The following is a 23,487-nucleotide window of genomic DNA, read 5'->3' as shown; positions in this document are numbered from 1 at the left end:
TTTCTTTCACAAATCCAGAAAACAACTGTTTCCAGAGACACAATTTAAGAAATATAAAATTTATATCAGAAATTGTTCTCTCCTAATATAAAACTTAAGTTTTACATTTCTTTTTAAAGCCAACTAATACACAAAGTCATTGAAATTACATGATTTAACTTGTTTCCCTGAAAAATATATATTTGTGAGCAAAGATACAACATGTTAAGATACAGGGTAGGTGGTCTCAAGAAACATGATAAAGTGTATGTAAAGAAACATAGTTCAGGGGCTTCCCTGGTGGCGCAGTGGTTGAGAGTCCGCCTGCCGATGGAGGGGACACGGGTTCGTGCCCCGGTCCAGGAAGACCCCACATGCCGCGGAGTGGCTAGGCCCGTGAGCCATGGCCACTGAGCCTGCGCGTCCGGAGCCTGTGCTCCGCAACAGGAGAGGCCACAACAGTGAGAGGCCCGCGTACCACCAAAAAAAAAAAAAAGAAACATAGTTCAATTCAGTAAGTGTTTGCTGAATTTACATAACAAGTAAGGTACTGTGTGTTGGGCACAATGCAGAACTCAAAGGTGAATCAGAAACAATCACTATCCTCAGAGATCTGGATACTCATGGATACCCAAACAGATCCGGTGCTTTCTAGCCTATCTGCTCATGCTATCATCTCTGCTTGGAACAGGCTTTGTCTTCTGAACGCCTAATCAGCCCTTTAAATTCCATTACCTCCACGAAGCCTGCCTGTCTTCTTCCATGCCCTGTTCCACATGCTGTCCCAAGCACCCATATAACTGCTTCCTGCTTAGTATTTATATCAACTTGTTATCTTATAGAGTGCCTTATAGTTGTTAGGGGAAGCACTGACAGAAACCACCCACCCTGGCCAGGCAAGGTAATAGCCACTTGCATGAGTTATCTCACAACAGGGGATTCTGGTAAGGAACATGGAACTAACAAGCTACCACCAACCGGAAGAATTCGGGAAAGGTCAAAAGGAGAGAAGAGACACCAGTCCACATGTCCTACCAACCTCCCAGAATCCTTCTTGATGGAATCCATCTTGGCTGAGCAATGCGTGTGCCACCAGGAAGGACCCTGAGTCAGAATGACTGGCCGGAGACAACCCAGAAACTAACCCCATCACCATAAAACCCGAGACTGTGAGCCACGTGGCAGAGAAGTTCTCCTGGGTTCCCTGACCCTGCTGCTCTCCACCCAGGCACTCCCCCAGGAAAAAGTCTCTTGCTTTGCCAGCACGTGTCTCTTCGGACAATTCATTTCCAAGTGTTAGACAAGAGCTCACTCTTGGTCCCTGGAAGGGGTCCCCCTTCCTACAACATACTTACGCATTATATGTACCTTCCCATTTACAAAACAAGCCTTCATGGGGTCCTTAAATCTTCTGCAGTCTATGTGTGAATTTTTCCAGTAAGAAGGGACAAAATAATCATCAATTTTACAAGAGGCTTTCTGAACTGCAAATTGTTAAGAATGTAAATTAATGGATTTACAACAATCTGCTGTGTGTAACTAAATCTAGTCATTATATTCTTAAAACTGCATTGAGCAGCTGAGGAAAACTGTTTCTTTCACACATCCAAAATGCAATTGGTTCCATAAATACAATATAAAATTATGTCAATATCAAAAGCTGTTCTCTAATAAAATAATAAAATTACTTAAATAGAAAATGACTAAAATAGGAAGGAATTCTGTAAGCACAAATGTGAATTACAAAAAATAGAAACATGTTTTCAAAATTTTAACAAGAAGGCTTCCCCAAGGTTTTTGTTGTTATTGATTTTTAAAATAATGAAATTAAATCAAAGAAACACATTAACATATGGATCAACAGGCTTATGAATACAAACAAGGAAAATATATCCATGTTATGAACTATAAAAATCATGTGTCAGTCAAATTAAATTACATTTTTAACTAAGCAGCAGCTGGTATTTTCAAAAACACATGAGACAGAAATAAGACCTAAATCATTCAGTATGCATGTGCAAGGTTTCACATTCATAAAATGCAGCCTCAAAAACGTTGTCAGATGGAGGCAAAGAACTCAAAGATTCATAAATAAAAAGCGGGCACAGTTAACAAACCTAAATTCTAAAACAGCCATCAACACTGAACATTGCATGAAAAGGCCTTCTGAATTGAACTACAAATCTGCCTTTTTAAGGAAACTGATTAGGGAGCCATTAGCTCAAATTGTGGTAAATGTACTAGTTTACGTCTAATCAACAAATTAGCTGCAATTAAATTACGTAGAGCAGGTAGCACCTAACCAAGAGTTTTAAAGAAATATGGGACTGCTGTCTTGTTATTATAAATAGCCAGCATGCCAGAAGACAGCAGACTGCTAATGGAAGAGGCTTCAATAAGACATGTTCTAAAAGGAACCCTGGGAATGACACAATAATTCATCTTATTTCCAGACTGGATGAATTGGTAAAACACTAATAAAAGAGGCATTGTAAGAAGAAAAAACTGATTGCCCTGTCAAGATGTCCATAGTTCATTAATGACATAAATGTACACTAATCTACCCTTGTTCTCAAAAAGATAATAAAACCAAAATCCTGCTGCCTTAATGAAATCACAATACTAGAAATCTAAATTTATGATATATATATATATATATATATATATTTTTTTTTTTTTTTTTTTTTTTTTTTTTTTTGTGGCACGTGGGCCTCCCACTGTTGTGGCCTCTCCTGCTGCGGAGCACAGGCTCCGGACGCGCAGGCTCAGCAGCCATGGCTCACGGGCCCAGCCACTCCGCGGCACGCGGGATCCTCCCAGACCGGGGCACGAACCCGTGTCCCCTGCATCGGCAGGCGGACTCTCAACCACTGCGCCACCAGGGAAGCCCCGTGATATTTATATTTTAAAGTATTACCTTAAAAATTAACAAAAGATAATTTTTTCATGCATTTTAGTAAAAACGTTAATTATCAGAAAACTAAGCCTGACATCATCTTGAAAAAAGAGATCTGAAAAATAACATTTAGAGCATTATGAATGCCAGACTTTATGTTTCTTAAGGAACTACCTTGTTTACTGGTATATATCTCAAGCCTACAAGAATCTCTCTCATATAAATACTTGTTTAATCAAACTAAATTACAACTAAGATAACTATTACCCAGTCTTACCCAGAAAGATATATGCCACAAAAACGAAATTTCCTTATATTTATTGCTTAGTTCCCCCTTAAAAACATGCCAAAAATTTTACGTCAGTCATTGTGGATAAAAATTTTTCTAAAACATTTTCCATTTTCCTAGCTGTCTCAATTAGAAGACACCAAATGTGATTTGACCTTTTCCAGTGACTTGGGGATCATCATGAACATGCTTTACTGGACCCTAGCGGGTTTTTCTCCTTCATGTTAAGTGTCAATGTCACTTCCTCTCTCTCTGTGCTTAGACTACCAGTAGTCATTCTAACCTTGCTCCACCCTTATTTATTTATTTATTTATTTATTTATTTATTTTTGCGGTACGCGGGCCTTTCACTGTTGTGGCCTCTCCCGTTGCGGAGCACAGGCTCCGGACGCGCAGGCTCAGCGGCCATGGCTCACGGGCCCAGCCGCTCCGCGGCATGTGGGATCTTCCCGGACCGGGGCACGTACCCGTGTCCCCTGCATCGGCAGGCGGACTCTCAACCACTGCGACACCAGGGGAGCCCCACCCTTATATTCTTTTCTATAATAGAGAAACAAAGAAGTAAACCTGATAAGAATTCTATTCTTTAAAAAAAAATTAAGTACATAAAAAGTTCCAAGAAAAATCATCGGGAAAAGTATATGGTTTCAAAGCTGAAATTTTGTGACGTTTATTATGGTGGTACAAAGGCATGTTTCCGTCTCTTATTTTAGGTTATGTTCTGAGAGTGTTGACCTTTTGATAAATGGCATATTACAAATGTACATGTTTATTTATTATTTAGGCTTAAAGATAAGTTGTATTTATTTCATTAGAAAATTCTGGTGGTAGGGCTGGTAAAATCTGTGTTTGTATGCAAAGCCATACTTACCTGTTTCAAGTAGAACAGAAAACAGAAGCCAGAATCCTTGGAACTTTAAAAATTAATTAAAGATTTTATGTTATGTCCCAGTGGCAGCATTTTAAAGTCAATCTTAGTACATGGGAAAGCAATTTTTAAATATCGAGGGTATTGAAAACTGTAGGTAATAAAACAATTTAGTGGACCTGGGTGAACTTCTTTAATAAAAGGAAATTTCATTTACCAGAGTATCATAGCTAATACAAGTAAGTACTGTTTCATGAAACTTTATTACAGGCTGCATGTTGTATATGTACTGAGGCATGAATAAAAATAAATTTCTTAATGTGGGTTGCAGTCAAAAAAGTTTGAAACCCATATAGTGAGTTTTTAATGTTCTGTAGGTTGTCTGCAATCAGAAAAGAGATTTGTGCTTTTCCACTCATTGCAACAATATTATTCTGTAACATACCATCACAAAATCAAAGTCATTAACTTTCAGGTCTTTGAATGTGGCTGTTTCTAATGAAGTTTTAATATTATATCTAGCACATGGTTTGTACTAAAGATTAAAGCCAAAAATGATCCTTTTTTCTTAGTGACATTAAGAAAACCCAAATAAACCTTTATGTGTAGCTATTTCTGATGCTTGCTATTGATTTAAAGATGTTTTTCTTAAAAAAAAAAACCTTTTACTTTTATATAATGAACTATACCAGTTAAACTATATCAGTTAAAAGCTGTCTAGATTTTTACTTTTGAGAATTGCAATTTAAATTTAACAAAGGTATCTATAAAATATTCTCTAGTTACCTATGTATTGACTATATTAAAGTGCAAATTAAAATGAAGGATCCAACCTAAGTTCATATTTTTGGATACTGATAGGATTCATATTCCAATCAAACCTTAATTATTTCTCATCCTAACACAGCAGAAGCTCCATTTTAACCCACCCACCACTGTTAATAAAGCTTTTTGGAAGAAACTGTTGTGCAACAAAAGGATAAATCTAAACTTGCTATCAGCCTACTAGGAATTTCCAAGTAATGACAAGGACAACTGATGGGGCAATGAGAATTTGATGCTCAGCGCCACCCAGTGACAGATCTCTGAGCATACTCCTCCCTTTACTGCCTACTCACTTTGATGTTCTAAGCACTATACTGTAAGCTCAGCACACAGAACTGCATAAAACATTAAGTCCTACTCCCAAGAAAATGAAGTGAGAAAAGATATACCTATGGTGTTTTTTTAGGCTAGAATCAAGCGAGAGAAAGAAAATATTACAGGGCAAAAAGAAAGAATCTATAGTAAAGAAATAGAAAATGCATAGTACTGCTGGCTGGGGTTTTGCCCTGGCCTCAGCAAAGAATCTTTCCTATCACAAGCTTTTCAAACACAAGACAGAAAATGAGCAGCTTTAGTTAGCGATCACTTTGTGGTACACTTAACATCATTTTATTAAAACATTTGAAATTATTGTAAAAATATTCCAAATAGGAAGCTCCTTCATGAAAATAAAATATTAATACTAGTTTAACACAATCTGTAAATGAAATAAAATCTAAAAGATTTACCTAACGAAGTCTCCAATGAAGTCTGGTTAAAGTAATTAACAACATTAACCAATTAACATTAGTAACAGGTCTCTCTTAAGCTGAAGAGTACTCAGATATTTATTTTACTATTTAAATTATACATACATCCATTATGAATACTTTTTCTGTGAATGCTATGTTTTAAAACACAAAAGGTAAAAAGCCAAAACAAAAAAGCATAACACAGATACTGATGGTTTTGGAGCCTGGCCTCTTCTGTCCATCTTGGCTATACAGTGGGTTTTGGCACTTCCAGCAATCTGAAAACTGAAGCTTCACTTTACTGTCCAACCTCTATGCATCCTCTGCAGAAAATGTAGTATCACTCTGCTTCTAAATCTTTCCAAATGCCAACTGAAAAAAATTCTCTGGAAAACATTTTCTTTTCTTTCGGAACTGGCAACAGAAAGCAACCGTAACTCAACCATCAGCCTGGGCACAAACTACCCTTTTTCCCAACTTGGATATCTAACACAGAAAGAAAGTTGTTTTCCCTATAAGGGAAAGAGATGAATTAAAGAAATTAATGGGGGACTTAGAGAATAGAGATAATTTTCAAAACCTAGCTATGATCTTCTTTCATCTGAAGAAGTAAGAAGAAACCAAGAAGTAAAATCTCTTTCTCAAATGATCAAAGCAAGGCAGATGAGAATGGAACAATAGTAGAGAATTCAGAGTGTGAATGTAAGAACTGTTAATTCTATCTACAGGATAAAAATTCCTGGAAACATTACAGTACAGTAGGGAATAATCAATTGTTGAAATAAGATCCAGAACTGTGGCAAGCAATCCTGCCAAGATTAAATCCAACATAATTCTTTCCTGCAGGTTATTTTAGGATCATTACAGGCCATGTTGGGAAGAGCTACTCTATGGAAGACGGTATTAGACCCTAATGACGTCTTCACTCTCATTAATCGGACTTCAATGACATAAGCCATCTTTCCCTCTTTCTTGAGATCCCATCTTTCTTCCTTAACTAGACATTCTTCATTTAATGTCTATCTGAGTAATATGAATAACTTGATTTTGAAGCAAAACAATGTGTGTGGAATCTATGACAAAGGAGGTAAGAATATACAATGGAGAAAAGGCAGTCTCATAAATCAATGGTGCTGGGAAAACTGGACAGCTACATGTAAAACAATGAGATTAGAACATTCCCTCATACCATATACTAAAATAAACTCAAAATGTATTTGAGACCTAAATTTAAGAACTGAAACCATAAAACTCCTAGAAGAGCACATAAGCAGAACACTCTTTGACATAAATCAGATCAATATTTTTTGGATCTGTCTCCTAAGGCAAAAAAAAAAAATAAAAGCAAAAATAAACAAATGGGACTGAATTAAACTTAAGGCTTTTGTACAGCAAAGGAAATCACTGATAAAACAAAAAGACAACTCACTGAGTGGGAGAAAATATTTGCAAATGATATGATTGATAAGGGCTTAATATCCAAAACATATGAACAGCTCATACAACTCAATATCAAAAACAAACAACCCAATTTAAAAGTGGGCAGAAGACATGAATAGACATTTTTCAAAGAAGACATACAGATGGCTAACAGGTACATGAAAAGATGCTCAACATTGCTAATTATCAGGGAAATGCAAATGAAAACCACAATGAGATATCACCGAACACCTGTCAGAACGGCTATCATCAAAAAGCCTACAAATAACAGATGTTGACAAGGATGTGGAGAAAAGGGAATGCTTCTGCACTGTTGGTGGGAATGTAAATTGGTGCAGCCACTATGGAAAACACTATTGAGGTTCCTCAAAAAACTAAAAACAGAACTACCATATGATCCAGCAATTCCACTACTGGGCATATACCTGAAGAAAACGAAAACACTGATTTGAAAAGATACATGCATCCCGATGTTCACAGCAGCATTATTTACAATAGCCAAGGTACAGAAGCAACCTAAACGTCCATCAATAGATGAATGGTTAAAGAAGATGCGGTATATAACTGAATATTATTCAGCCATAAAAAAGAATGAAATTCTGCCATTTGCAACAACATGGATGGACCAAGAAAGTATAAAGCTTAGTGAAATAAGTCAGAGAAAGACAAATACTCTATGTTATCACTTATGCATGGAATCTAAGAAAATAAAACAAATGTATATAACAAAACAGACACAGATTCACAAATATAGAGAACAAACTAGTGGTTACCATTGGGGAGAGGGAAGGGGCAAGATAGGGGTATAGGATTAAAATAGATGAGCAACAAAGATACATTGTACAGCACAGGGAAACAAAGCCAATGTTTTATAATAACATTAAATGAAGTATAATCCTTAAAAATTTTGAATCACTATGTTGTACACCTGAAACTAATATAATATTGTAAATCAACTATACCTAAAAAAAAAAAAAAAAAAGAATGTGTGTTGAAGAGCTATGTAAATAAAGTTACTGCATTACATTCTTTCATGAGGTTAGGGTAAAGTACATGTAATTTACTATTTTTCATCTTTTTTATTTATTGAATGTTACTTTCCTAGTAAAAGAAGAGAATTTGCTTTGTAGTTTTAATACTGAATAAATTTGTATATAAAGGAATCTAATTATTAAAACACAGATATTTTTATCAAAGGGTAGAAGAAAGGAATAAATGAATAAATTAAACAACTAGTAGCACAAAGCTATTTGAACCATATATGGGTAGAAATGTTTCCATCCACCGAGTATTATTTAATTAATGAAAACTTTGATACAGGATTCTGAGGTAGATTAGTAACAAATGCTACAAGTTACTTTGTAGAAATACAGAAAAGAATAAGAAAACTTAAATAATGATATTAGATGATTTTGAGATATTTGAGAGTTTAATTTCTACTCAAGCTCATATCTGCTTGCTTGATACTACTGAAATAAAAGTGCAATTCTGAGAATACCATGTAATGTATCAGCCTGGAGGCCTGACAGAGAATAATGAAAGGTAAGCCTAGAAAGAAAAACTGGATGCCTATTTTGTAAGATGATAAAATTTCACTCCAAAAATTTTATTCCTCATTATTATGATAATAAAGTCACACAAATAATCCAAAAAATGTTTATTTTAACTTTTTAATTCTCATAAAAATTGGGACCTAGAGAAAAATGTTTGTGGAATAAATGAATATCTAGGTTTAGAAATACTTCCAAGAGCATTAAGTGAAATGAACATGAAGCCAATAAAAGGTTCCAATAATACTGTTTATTCCCTAATCCAGTTAAATTTAATTGTAATCCCTTAGGATTTTCTAAATTAGTTCATTCAGCAAATATTTATTAATCATCTACCAAGGGCCATACAATGTATTAAGCATCTGAGTTGTAGAATCTAAAACACTATCTTTTCCCTCAAAGAGACTGATATAGGATTAAATAAGTAATATATAAAAGAAGAGGTGATCTATTCTGCCTTGAAGAAAATCAGGAAAGGTTTCAGATAGGAGATGAAACTTCATCTTAGACCTAAAACAAAGTCAGATTTCACAGACAGACAAGCAGAGGGAAGATATTCCAGATGAAGGACATGGTAGAAACCAGGACAGATGGGGAGAGACTGCTCAGCACATAAGGGGATTTGTAAAGTCTTGACGATTAAGGTAAGGGGACAGGCAAAGTACAGATGTGACTTTAGACAGAGACAGAAGTCAGGTCAAGTAGGGGTTTGTACCCCAGCTAAGTTTTGTAAAAGTCACATTCCAACAGAAAATGAGTACCAATACATTCCTTATCATCTTTCATCCAAATGTAACTCCATCTAAGCCCCCCGCCAAAAAAAATGTAGAGGGAATAATATCTAAGTCCTTTCAGCCTCCTGCAGCTATATTTTTCAAAAATAATCACTAGAAAATGGTAACGTAGAAGTAAAGAGGTCAGTTTTAAATGTTGGTGAGTCACACTGATTAAAGAAAAGGGTCAATTTGCAGATAGTCATACAAAGGGAAGATTATTGAAATGATTACTCAACAGCACATTTACTCTAAAAAGTAATCTCACATGGGTTGAATTTTTAAGATCAGAGTATCATAATTTTGATCAAAATTTTATACCTTAGGTAACTCAGAGCCAGATTTAACATGTGTCTTTGTCTCTACTACCAACATGTGGAACTGTAACCAAATATATTGTTCTTTAAAAAGTAACTTTCGCTTGTTGATTGCAAAATACAGTTCCATAAACAAACCCCATATATATATATATATATATATATATATATATATATATATATATATATAAATGTTAATTTTATTGCAGAAGTTTGGAGATTATAATGATAGCATTTAATTTAAGTTTGAGTCTGTGTTGGACAAATATGCACTATGCTTTTCAAATGATTGGAAAATCAGTTTTATTTGCCTCCTTTTTTGACAGTGGTTTGATTTTTGTTTGTTTGTTTAAGTAAAAATCATTAAACTTGTGCAATGGTAGCATGGAAATTACCTGAGGTGTCTTGTATGATTGTGCTTTGGCCAGGGTGGACATAGCTTAAATTATAAAAACTAAAGATTAAAGAAAAAGGAAGTATAAGTTTATGCTGCCTATTTAGAAGAGAACTTTCATTCTTCATAACTATATAACATTATAATGCCACTGATTCATAAGGGGTTTAAATTAATTCTGTAGGGTAGGACACCGGCATTATTAGTGTTCATTTTATATCTCTAATGTTCTTGGTCCTATTGAAACATTTCAGTATACAAAAATACTGCAATACTAATACCCAAGAGAAAAGCCATCATAATGTGTATGCTGGTCATTATGATCAGTGTGGTACAATTTTTTAAAATAAACTATCATGCCCTTCAAAAAAACAATCACTAGAGCGTAAAGTGGTAATAAAATTCAGCAGAAGTACATGCATTGCACCATTTCTGTTTACCAAGCTTCCCTTGAGTTCAGTTAAAATAAAGTAAATTGACTATTTGAAGAAGTTGTTGACTTAGCATTAAAACCACAAGGTAGAAATATCTTGGACTACAATGACAGACAGATTTCTGATAACTAATGTTTACTTGGCTATAAACACAGAACTCTGTATAGTTTAGAAAAGTTCTATTTTAAGTGATTATTTTAATGTTCTTGAAATAACCAGGTATTTTTACAAAATTTTTAAAAATTTTATTTCCCACTGGGATGCCAATTCAAGTCATCTGAGAACTCTCTGCCTCAGAATACTACAAAGTCATTTTTCTAACTAAAAGATTTAATGATGCCTTGACTTATTTACCAAAGAGCCAGCAATGTTTTCTTAATTTCAAATACTCACCAAAAACTAACATTTCCAAACAATTATATTTTGTCACAGTGAAGAACAACTGCACAAAGATAAACAAAATAACATTGTTTTGCTTTTCCTCTAAAGCCAGCGGTCCCCAACCTTTTTGGCACCAGGGACCAGTTTCGTGGAAGACAACTTTTCCATGGCTGGGGAAGGCGGGGGTGGAGGGGCTCAGGCGGTAATGCAGCGCTGGGGAGCGGCAGATGAAGCTTCACTCCCTCGTCCTCTGCTCACCTCTTGCCGTGCGGCCCGGTTCCTAACAGGCCTGGGACCCTGGCCACAGCCCAGGGCCCTTGGGGACCCCTGCTCTAAAGAGCTGTATTTTTCAGAAGATACAGTTTTTGTCAGTGTGAGTAAAAGTGACTGTTTTCAGATTAAGCAGCTGGCATGTAATCAACAGTTCTTCTTACTGGCCTTCTGGACATTCCACATATCCAAATACTGACTCTGAGTGTGAGTTTTGCTGTATCTCTCCAAGGCAAGACAGATTAAAAGGCTCAAATGTGCTTCTCTTGACAAAAGATAAAAAAATTAAAACAGTACTCTATCTTAAAATGTTACAAATGATTCAATTTCCTACCCTCCAAAAACTGTCAATTGCATTTCAGCTGTATTATTGGCTACCTTGAGTCACAAACCACTTGGGATAGTTTGTATATAGAAAATCTGCCATTTCCTTTATTGTTAACACACAACTTTCACTTCATCATTTACTTTTAAGAAAGAATAAGAGAAGTCTAGGTTTCTTTAATTACAGCATAATATCTGTCTTCAAAAAAATCTAAAGAATTATAAAAAGTAAACCCTGAAATGTCCATCACCATTAATCATTTGAAATATCTTGATACAATTTTATTTCGTACTTCTTTTCTCTTCTGCTATCTACAATGGAAAGAGTTCCCTTCTCCAAGGAAAGCTCTGTAAACTAGAGCCAATTCTCATTTATCTGAGATAATCTGGGTATCACTTTGGATAGCAGGCATGACAAAAAAACAACCTTGCAACGACTCTCAACGGTAGCACACAGTATGGTGCTGAATTAAGCTTTTCTCAGTACTCAGTCCCAGGATGCTCCATCAGGAATAAGAAAATGAGCTATTTTCTTAAGTCAGTGTATTCACATAAAACTGTGGCTAAATACATGAATGAACCACTATTGATTATCTACAAAGAGCTATTTATTTGCAATTCAGAAGAGAAGTACCATATATAAATTGTAAACAATTAGGTTCCGTAACATACTTAATACAAAACTTAATCATCAATTTAGAAGCCCCAAAAATACAGTCATAGATTTCTGATCTGCCCAAAAAATACAGTCATAGATTTCTGATCTGAAGATTATATCTAATAAAGCTAAGAGCTGACCACCAGTGACCACCCTTAGAAAGGAAATTTTCTTTGGGATGAGACTCCAGATGTTTCTCCAGTAATCATGATGAATTTATCCTTATCCATTCACCCTACCTTGACAGGTGATCCATAATTCTTATCCTTGTATATTTATGAAACTTATTTTTTATACATTACACACCGGCATGATTAAACTGTCCTTTATAAGCTAAATTAAAAATTTTACACATCAGCTGACATGAGTTACTATATCACAGGGTGACTTATCAGCCAATGATTTAGTTTCTGAAAGGTTAGAACTAAATTTATGTCTCAATTTGACTGGACTAAGAGATGTCCAGATAGCTGGTAAAATATTATTTGGGGGTGTGTCTGTGAGGGGTTTTTGGAAGTGACTGGCATTTCATTCAGTAGACTGAGTAAAGAAGATCCACCCTCACCAATGTGAGTGGGCATCATCAAATTTCTTGAGGTTCCAAACAGAACAAAACGTGAAGGGAGGGCAAATTCCCTCTCTCTCTTCTTGACATCCACCTTCTCCCACCCTTGGACATCAGAGCTCTTGGTTCTTGGGCCTCAGGACTACAGGACTTAACACCACCCCGGTTCTCAGGCCTTCAGACTCTAACTGAATTATACCCCTGGCTTTCCTGATTCTCCAGCTTGAAGACAGTAGATTACGGGACTTCTCAGCCTAATACAGTCAGCATCTTTGCCATCTTTACCCTTATTCTATTTTACACCAGTAATGAAAAAAATCAATAAAACATTAATGGCTAATACCTACTGCCTACTTACTGTGTGCAAGGCATTGTTTGATAAGCATTTAACAGTGATTATTTCATTTGATTCTCATAACAATCCTCTGACGTAGGGAACATTTAAAACTCTATTTTACAGATAAAGGAATTGAGGCACACAGAGATAAAACAACTTGCCTAAGATCACACTGCTAATGAATGATAAAGATGGGATTCAAATGTATGCAGGCTGTTTCCAGACCTTGATTAAAACCAATATGTCTCCCTTGTAAATTAATGTCTTGTAAACTTAATATAACTGAGACAAAGACAGAAATTATTAGGAACAACATGAGTATGAAATCTTTAGCCTTAAATGGCTATAACAGACCGTGCTGTATATTTGTGAAGGAAAAATAACAAAGCTAAAGAATATGGTACAAAATAGAACTTTATCCATTAAGACGACATCTACATGGTGAGTTATAAGAACTTTATCCATTAAGACGACATCTACATGGTGAGTTATAGTAAGAAAATTTTTAACATTTTCCTTTCTAAGATGAGAATCCTCCATCTAAACATTTTTACATATTTTTTACATGTACATACTTTTAAAGAATGCAATATACATGGAAGTAGAAGGCTTACTCCACTACACAGTTTGATTTAACAAAACTTTATTGCTCTCCTACTATGCACTATGATACAAATTAGATATTTAAATATAATTCAAACATGAACTCTAAACACAGTAAGCTTGCATATAAGTGAAATATAGATAATAAAAAATAATATTGTGATAAAGAGATATAAAGGAGGTATTTACAAAGTGGAGGGTGGTACATTGAACTGGAATCATTCATTCTGCCAGAGAGAGGGTAGAAAGAAAAGTAAGGCTTCCAGAAGAGGTAACTTTCTCAGCTAGCACTTAAATGATGAAACAGTCAGAAATATAGGTGATAAAGGTCATCTTGGACAGAAAAAATAATGAGTGTAAAGGCACAAAGACACAGCAAGTTGAGAGATTTCAGTAGGTGCTATGACTACAGCATAAAATTCAAGGCAAGAAGTGGAAAGAGACGAGCTGGAGTAATAGCTGTATCAGGAAATTCTATTAGAAGTACTCAGACTCATGATGAGGATCCACTAAAGGGATAAGAGAACAAACAAACCCTCCTATTCATTCCTGGGTTGGGTTTTCACCCTCAAAAATAAATATTCAATGACAGTATTTCCCTAAATTTTACAGTGAACCACCTCCCTTCCCCACCTAAAAGAAGAAAGTTATTAAAAAAAAAAAAAAAGAGGTCTATTCTAGTTTCTAGTTACCAAAGACTTGACTGAGACAAAAAGTACATACCTTAATGATGCAATAAACCTTGAAATCAGCAGAATTAGCTTACTTTTAGTTTCTTAGTGGCATGAAATTAATGAAATATTACAGTAATATTTCATTTTTGTTGGAACAACCTATAATTATTATCGTTTAGTTCTGGATCAAATCTTAAAATGGTTTAAATTCAAAAAACAATGGTTTAGGGCCTCCCTGGTGGCGCAGTGGTTGAGAGTCCGCCTGCCGATGCAGGGGATACGGGTTCGTGCCCCGGTCTGGGAGGATCCCATATGCCGCGGAGCGGCTGGGCCCGTGAGCCATGGCTGCTGAGCCTGCGCGTCCGGAGCCTGTGCTCCGCAGTGGGAGAGGCCACAACAGTGAGAGGCCCGCGTACCACAAAAAAAAAAAAAAACAATGGTTTAAATGGTTTAAATTCAAAAAACATAACATAAAAAACATAACATAAAAAACATTCCTTGAAGAGAAGGAAATCTAATACATTTGACTTCAAGCTCTATTCTCCCATTTAAAGGCAATTGAGAGTTTAAATTTGAGTTAATATACAATAGTAACAATACTTATTATTTACAAAGTGTTCTACATTTTCAAACCCGTTTACAGTTATTACTTTATTAATTTAACAAGTTTATTATGGTGGTGTCATTTCTTTCATGAAACGAAAGGAGCAGACAAAAATTCAGGCACAGCAGGAGTCAGGGCAGCCTTTCCTACTTAATAGACAAATCATCTAAGATCAAGCATGGAAGGTACATGAAATAATATCCCACATCTGTTCTCTAAGATACATGCAAGACACTCAGGTTTGAGATAGTCAGGTAAAAGTAACAGGCCTCAATCTGGCTCTCCTAACGAGGCCAATCCAAAAACAGAATTGCAAAGACAGTACTAAAAGTATCAAAAAAAAAAAAAAAAAACCCAAAACTAAAAACCCATACCTTCAGAGCAGCACTGATGATAGTGAGGGAAGTTCTATGGCAAACTTTGTTTTACTATCTGAAATGCCAGCTTAACCCACTCCATGGAGTCGAACTTTATACAAGTGACAGAGTCAGCTTATTACAAGAGAGAAATCCCAATATCAACAAAGATACAGATACAGATGTAGTAATTATACTGGAAGGGTGAAGGCATGAAACTATAGATTAACATTTCCATTCCTAGGTTAGATCAAGCAAGACCACTATTAAACCACAGTTCAAGATGCCCAACCACCACATGAAAATTCTTAGAACCAATAGTAATTATTTATGTCCTAGTCTATTTATTTATTTTCAGTCTTACTAAAACTGTGAATCATAAAACTGATGGTGTCTTCCTCTTTGTACTGGCAGCTAAAAGCTTAGAGTAAATTTTATAGCAAATGAATAAGAATTAAGTAAACTCACTGCTGTCTTTCTTGCCTTCACCATCTCCTCATTTTCTTTTTGTCCTTACTCATTTATTTTTTTTAATCTGAATGAATCGTGTAAACTTTCTTAAAGGCTTTCTGAAATAAGGGAGTATTTAAACTAGCTAACTAAACAAACAGTAACAGAAAAATGAAAAAAGAAACATTACCTTTTCATCAAAATTACAATCAAGTCTTCTAATTAACACGATGAAAGTGCCAGATGAATTGTCTCTTAGTGGCGGAGGCACTATGGGTTCACAGGCATTCTCTGGTTTTGAGTTAATCAAAAAGCCCTAAAAAAAGAATGAGCAATAAGTTTTCTCTCTGTTAAAGTCAAAAAAATGAATTCAACTTACTTCTATAAACACCTTTTGAATCTGTTCCATGTGTTTTGCATTATATTAGATGAATTATCTGGCAACTACAACAGTTCCTACCCTCCAATTGTTCACAATCCCAGAACTTCTAAAGTAGTATTTGGCTTCCTAAGCATTTTTTTTTAAGTAAGTTCCATTTTTACCATTAAAGTTAAAAAAAAAAAAAAATCACACATAAGCCCATCACCCCAGAGACAACCACTGTTAGCATGTTGGTATACTTTCCAACAATGACTGACATTTCTAAACCAAGCAAACACTTCTTAAAAATTAACTTCTAAATGTCTTTCCTCAAATAATGAAAATGCATAGCGTTTCTAGGAATTTATTATATAGAAACATTAGCCTGGGTATATAAAGGTATTATGTAGAAAGATGTCCCCTGCTACATCATTTTTAATAGCAAAAACTGGAAATCATGCACATCGATAAGGCAGCCATTTAAAAAATTATAGTATATTCATACAATAGAAAAATAATAGAATCATTAAAAAGAATAAGATAAATCCTTACATACTAAACTGAAAAGATGTCCACAAGATAACTACTAATTTAAAATGAAATAGCAAGCTGCTTTCCCAGAAACATAGGATGGTTTGACATCTGAAAATGTATTAATAGTTTAAAACAGAAAAACCAAATGACTATCTCAACAGGTGTAAAACACTGAATAAACACATAAAAAGATGATCAAAATCATTAAATTCATTTATCAGGAGAAGTGAGCAATTAAAGTTATGACACTGCCCAACAGTAGTCCTGTATGGCGCATGAATTGGTCCCACCAACCATCTATTCCACAGGATTTGACAATTTTGTCAAGTTGCATTGCTTGGCTTGTGATAGGGAATGCTTTTGCACATGTTTCAGAAATAAAATGCAGCATACCTTCACTTACTCAAAGAATAGCTCCCATTCTTGATTCCATAAAGTGCTTGGTTTTTACTTTGCAAGGAAACAGAACTGTGGTTATCCTTCCAATAATGAATATTTGCTTCACTCGTATTAAATTTACTCCTTGCTGCCTTTTCTGTGCCTTTCTGCACACAAACTAACTTTTTGCCTTAAAGCCAAGTCACATAGTGCAGTTCTTTTCAAGACACTTATAACAGCAATTAAACTCAAGCCATGTAGTACCAACAAGGTATATAACTCAACTGAAGTGAAGACAGTATGAACAGCTATGACCAAATTTCCCATGTCCCGGAGATGACAACTCCATCGTGACTGCTACCTAGCGGATAGCTAGGGAAAGACACATCCCAATTTCAGATATGTTAAAATATGGAATAATAAAATGCATCTTCGAATCAATAAATTTATGGTATGTACAGACACAAAAAAGGGTCTACAAGTGGAACTAGAAAAAGCTTTTTGTTTTTTAATCATTTCTGTATTGCTGAATCTGTTATGACAAGCATGTATTATTTTTAGACATAAGAAAATTTATAAAAATTAAATACACATAAGCTAAAAGTTTTTTAAAAATCTATTTGCATTAATGGAAATTGAAGCCTTAAAAAAACAGGTCTTTTTTTTTTCCCCTCAGCCACGCCGCACAGCTTCTAGGATCTCAGTTCCCCAAGCAGGGATCGAACCCGCGCCCTCGGCAGTTGAAAGCACAGAGTCCTAACCACTGGTCAGCCAGGAGATTCCTAAAAACAGGTCTTAAATTCTTAAATATTATCTTTCCTGTGGACTATGCTAAAAAGAATAACTTGATAAAACAGCCTACTAATTCCTATCCTTCCCCCAGATGTAAGTCACTTAAAACAGTGCAAATTTACTTTGTTTCATCCACAAAGTCTACAGAGTAGTGTAATGGGTTTTGCCAATTAATTTGGCAGAAATTTCTGGTCCCTTAGATAAGAGTGACCAAGAAGGTGCTGCCTTAAGCCAGGTCCACATGCCTCATGTCACCCTCCAGGGCCAATCCTTTTTATTAAAAAGGATTTTTATTAAAAGGATGCTTGCTCTGCGATCAAGGATCCTCCTCATCCCTATTTACTGACGGGGGCAATTTATGCCAATATGTAGGAAGCCCAAGAAAACTACCAATGTCCAGGAGACTCAGAAAGGATGCCCACCTTTCTGCCCTTTGTTGTTATAATTCTCTGATGATTAAACAAGGATGCTGGGGACTTCCCTGGTGGTCCAGTGGCTCAGGCCCTGCGCTCCCAATGCAGGGGGCCTGGGTTCGATCCCTGGTCAGGGAACTAGCTCCCATATGCTGCAGCTAAAGTTCCCGCTTGCTGCAACTAAGACCCGGAGTAGCCAAATAAATAAAAAAATATTAAAGTGTTTAAAAAAAATAAATAAAATAAACATAACAGATAAATAGGGGTACTGGGAAATTAAGAAGAAAAACAGCTCATCTAAATTAAGAATTCATCTGTGACTATTAGATTTCCACAACTGTATTCAATGATGTTCAAATCAAATTTATTAAAAACAAAACAAAACAAGGATGCTGGACAAAAATAGTGTATGCAGACGGGCACCTCAATATCATCGAATGTAGTATAATGCAATAGGTTTGTGGTATATGTATTTGTGGATTTTTAAAAAACTTTTATGACTATACATGAAGCAAAGTGCACAAAACATAATTTTTCAGCTTGATGAGTTTTCCCAAACTGAACACACCTGTATCAGGAAACAGCACTGCAGGAGTTCCCTTCATCCTCCCCCACCCTATCAGCAATGTCACTACATGGACTTCTAACAGCTTAAATTAGATTTTGCCTAATTTTATAACTGACATAAACAGAACCAGACATACAGCAAATTCCCTTTTAGACTTCTTTCTCTCAATACTGTATTTGTGAGAATCATTCCTACTATTCAGCAACCATACTGTGGAGATATACTTGGCAGATCTTTCATTTTCATTTCTCTATAGTATTACATTGTGTGAATATACCAAAATTTATTCTACTGTTGGTGAGCATTTGGGTAATTTGTAGTAGGCACTATTACAAATAGTGCTGTTATAAACTTTCCAGTACAAGCCTTTTCATGAACATATGCATGATGTTTATGTACACAGAAGGAGACCCATAGGATATCAAGCTGGACCATAGAGTATCAAGCTTTAGTAAATATCACCAAGCAGTTTTCCAAAGTGGTTTGGGTTAGCACTTTTTAACTGGAATATTCAAATAATCTAAACTTAAAAATCATACTGAGGGCTTCCCTGGTGGCACAGTGATTGAGAGTCCGCCTGCGGATGCAGGGGACATGGGTTCGTGCCCTGGTCCAGGAAGATCCCACATGCCGCGGAGCGGCTGGGCCCATGAGCCATGGCCGCTGAGCCTGCACGTCCGGAGCCTGTGCTCCGCAATGGGAGAGGCCACAACAGTGAGAGGCCCGCGTACCGCAAAAAAAAAAAAAAAAAAAAAAAAAAACATACTGAATATAATTTTGCTTTAATGTTTCCAAAGTATTTAGAACTGAGAAACTGCAGGGTAAACGTTATGAAAAAATTACTCTTGTTGAAAAATTACACTAGTTAATGAAGTCATAAAGAGATAGATCATTCAATAAAGTGGCTTTATTTAAGACTGTTTCAGGCTGAAAAGCCTTAGACTTTCCTCCCTTCAGTCTGAACTGAATGGCAAACTATACAATGAATAAAATTAAGAAGAATATATGCAGTGATAATGTCAACAAAAATGCTGAAAGCAAGGCAGCAGTGCCTTTTTCCCTTTGTAAGAATATAAAAGTAAAAGCAGGAAGAGAGAGAGAAAAGTGGTAAGTTGTTTTGTTAGTGGATACCTGAAGTTATTAATAATTAATAACTGCAGCAACAGCAAGCAGTTAACATTTGTTGAGCCATAGCACTTAGCACTGTGTGTTAGGCACTATGCCCTTTAAATGCTCTAATTCAGTTAATCTTTGCAATAATCCTATGAGGTAACTACTACTGTTATTATCCCTATTTTAAAGAGGAGGAAACTAAGTCTCAAAAGAGTTAGGTAACTTGCCTAAAGTTATACATAGCAGGCACGTAATCCCAGGAAGTCTAACTCCAGACCCTACGTTCTCAACCACTATGCTACACTGCCTCTGCCAGACAAAAAAAAAACACAGGTGAAGAACAAAATGGGCAACAAGAAGAGAAATGGACATTTACAAAAATGAACGAACCAAAATGTTAGTCTGAAAGGCAGTTAAGGTTGATTCTAAAATTTGATACAAATATTTCAAATGATAAGTTGTCAATGGAACCTGTCATAATTTTTACATTCAAACATAGACCAAAAAGAGTTACACTGATAAATCAGACTTTATCAGCTAACATTCTCCTAATGTGTGACAGATTAATCTGTTTATATCAACAACTTTCTAGAATGTTAAAAAATATCCACTGCCCTTTTCTCTAATGCTTTGTTAGATCATTCTTCTAAAATCTACCAGTAACTTTCACATACAGGCCACATTTAATTCCTTTTTCACAAATAGTTGGAGATTACTCTCCTCTTATGCAATAAAACATCCTTACCATTCATTACTCATTATTTTAAGTTCCTTTAACATTCTGCTCTGAATACACTTGTCTCATTTCATGTGGGGTCTGCTTAAGTACTAGGATGGATAAGAACTGAGTCCCCACTCAAGTAATTAATATCTGGAAAGAACTAACAGATCCAATTAAGACAAGAGAAAACAAAGTGAAAACAACATGCAGTACAAATGCACAGAAAAGAGAAAATTATTCTATGTGAGGCAGTAACAGAAAAGGTGATGTTTGACTTGGTTCTTAAACTTCACTATACTTCACTTTGGTGCCAAAAATTAAATATACGACTGTAAGTGATCTGACCAATATAACAACAGATAGGAACTAACACACTTTAACCTGTTCTAGATATTATATGTCTATTGGTGCACTGTAAGACTAAATTAGGTTTCTAGTGAACACATTACAGTCATTTCAACAAATTTTTGACCTGTTGCTACTAAGCTATATTTCTCCTCTTTTCAGTACCTATTTTTTAAGACTCGAGGGCAAGGGACTTCCCTGGTGGCGCAGTGGTTAAGAATCCGCCTGCCAATGCAGGGGACACGGGTTCGAGCCCTGGTCTGGGAAGATCCCACATGCCACGGAAAAACTAAACCTGTGTGCCACAACTACTGAGCCTGTGCTCTAGAGCCCACGAGCCACAACTACTGAGCCCGGGCGCCACAGAACCCGTGCTCCGCAACAAGAGAAGCCACCGCAATGAGAAGCCCGCGCACCGCAACGAAGAGTAGCCTCCGCTCGCCACAACTAGAGAAAGCCCGCTCCCAGCAACGAAGACCCGACACGCCAAAAATTAATTAATTAAATTAAAAAAAAAAGACTCAAGGACAAAACATTAGTATATTAACCATTCCAAACTTCAGGACATCTGCCAATTTGACAGCCAAACCTTGCATGTCTTTCTGCACATCACTGAGAGTTATATACTAATTAAAAGTTAAGCCTTTAACTGGATTAAAAGGAAAGGTTTTTAAAATCCTCCTCACAAATTAGATATTACATCTATAGCATTATTCAGAGCAGTAACTAAATATCCTTCATCTCAAAGTTACATCTCACTCTGTACACTCTGCTAGAATTCTCCCCAATAACCTTTTCTGGTTATATATTTTATCAGTGACTTAGATTTTAGATTTAATAAAATCTGATTAAAAGATGTCATGAAAATATAATAAGCCCATTAATAACTAAAAACGTTAAAAGAATACTTAAAAGTGCTAAGTCAGGGCTTCCCTGGTGGCGCAGTGGTTGAGAGTCCACCTGCCGATGCAGGGGACACGGGTTCGTGCCCCGGTCCAGGAAGATCCCACATGCCGCGGAGCGGCTGGGCCCGTGAGCCATGGCTGCTGAGCCTGCGCGTCCGGAGCCTGTGCTCCGCAACGGGAGAGGCCACAACAGTGAGAGGCCCGCGTACCGCAAAAAAAAAAAAAAAAAAGTGCTAAGTCAGCAATGTAATAGTTTAGACCAACTTTTTTTGGGGGGGGGCTGCGTTGGGCCTTGGTTGCTGCGCGCGGGCTTTCTCTAGTTGCAGCGAGTGGGGGCTACACTTCGTTGCGATGCACGGGCTTCTCATTGCAGTGGCTTTTCTCTAGGCATGCGGGCTTCAGTAGTTGTGGCTCGCAGGCTCTAGAGCGCAGGCTCAATAGTTGTGGCACATGGGCTTAGTTGCTCTGCGGCATGTGGGATCTTCCCAGACCAGGGCTAGAACCCGTGTCCCCTGCCATTGGCAGGCAGATTCTTAACCACTGAGACACCAGGGAAGTCCCAAGACCAACTATTTTTAGAACATTATTTCTGAAAAAGCTCACAAGCATTAGAAACAAAATTTAACTCATTTTAATATTATAAAACTGTCAAAGTTTTAATTCAAAAAAGTCCCAGACTACTATACTTGTTTATTAATTGCACTGAGATTAAAAGCGAACAAAAAAAAGAAAAGAAAGCACATTTACACAATGTTGATACGTAGTTCTAAAATCACTCATCTTAATAATTTCCTCAAATGAGAATTTTTGAGTGATTTGTTTTAATGGATTTGATAATTAACCTTTATCAATTACGTACTGGATGCTAAGCTGAACTTCCAATTCCCAGCCATGATGGAATAACACGGGCTAGTTTTAACCTCTTGCTTTAATTAACTAGAGAACAACAAAAAAAAAAGATATGAAACATCAGCTTTCAAACACCAGACAACAAACAGCACAACAGTGATTCCTGAGAAAAGGAAACAAATGAGATGAGCCCTATAAAAACCTTAGCTCACTGCCTGGAGAGATTCCAGGCCTCAGAACAGGGCAGGGGAACCCAATAGAGTCTGGTAGTCTCAACAAGTTGAGGAGACAATAATTTGGGGAGGTCAACACAGCTAGATTTTGTGGGACACAACACTGGGGAGGGGCGAACTGCAAAGAGAGCTCCAGATATATGTAGAGGCATTCACTCAAGTCGTTGGCTGAGTAGTAATCTGCATACATATGTGAGGGAACTACCAAAACTAAGAAAGAACCATGAGAAAGGAGTAAACAGAACAATCTCTGGAGTTCACACAGGGCTGGGAATAGTTTTACACATAGCATGAAATAGAGTCCTCAGAAGACTCCTGCCTTAGAAGTAAGCCACATTAGCCCTAAACATTTGAAGCAAATGAAAATAAAGATACAGCTTACCAAAATTTGTGGGACACAGCTAAAATAATACTTAGAGCAAATTTTTATTTTTTTTATTTTTATTTTTTTTTTGCGGTACGTGGGCCTCTCACTGTTGTGGCCTCTCCTGTTGCGGAGCACAGGCTCCGGACACGCAGGCTCAGTGGCCATGGCTCACGGGCCCAGCCGCTCCACG

General features: G+C 36.4%; 1 protein-coding gene across 1 annotated transcript in view; it reads right to left on the bottom strand.

Moving 5' to 3' along the window:
* Positions 1 to 23,487, bottom strand: part of RNF13 (ring finger protein 13) — a gene marked incomplete at both ends in the record, with an annotated part of 156,961 nt that overhangs the window by 67,833 nt on the left and 65,641 nt on the right. The window contains one exon of the mRNA XM_079704338.1: positions 15,909 to 16,034. Coding sequence (XP_079560464.1) covers positions 15,909 to 16,034 — 126 coding nt within the window. The remainder of the gene's footprint in view (positions 1 to 15,908; positions 16,035 to 23,487) is intronic.

This window comes from Hyperoodon ampullatus (genome assembly GCF_949752795.1).
Source record: "Hyperoodon ampullatus genome assembly, chromosome: 5".
NCBI classification, from domain to species: domain Eukaryota; kingdom Metazoa; phylum Chordata; class Mammalia; order Artiodactyla; family Ziphiidae; genus Hyperoodon; species Hyperoodon ampullatus.
The sequence above is the reverse complement of the archived record's forward strand: the minus strand, read 5'-3'. Positions and strand labels throughout refer to the sequence as shown.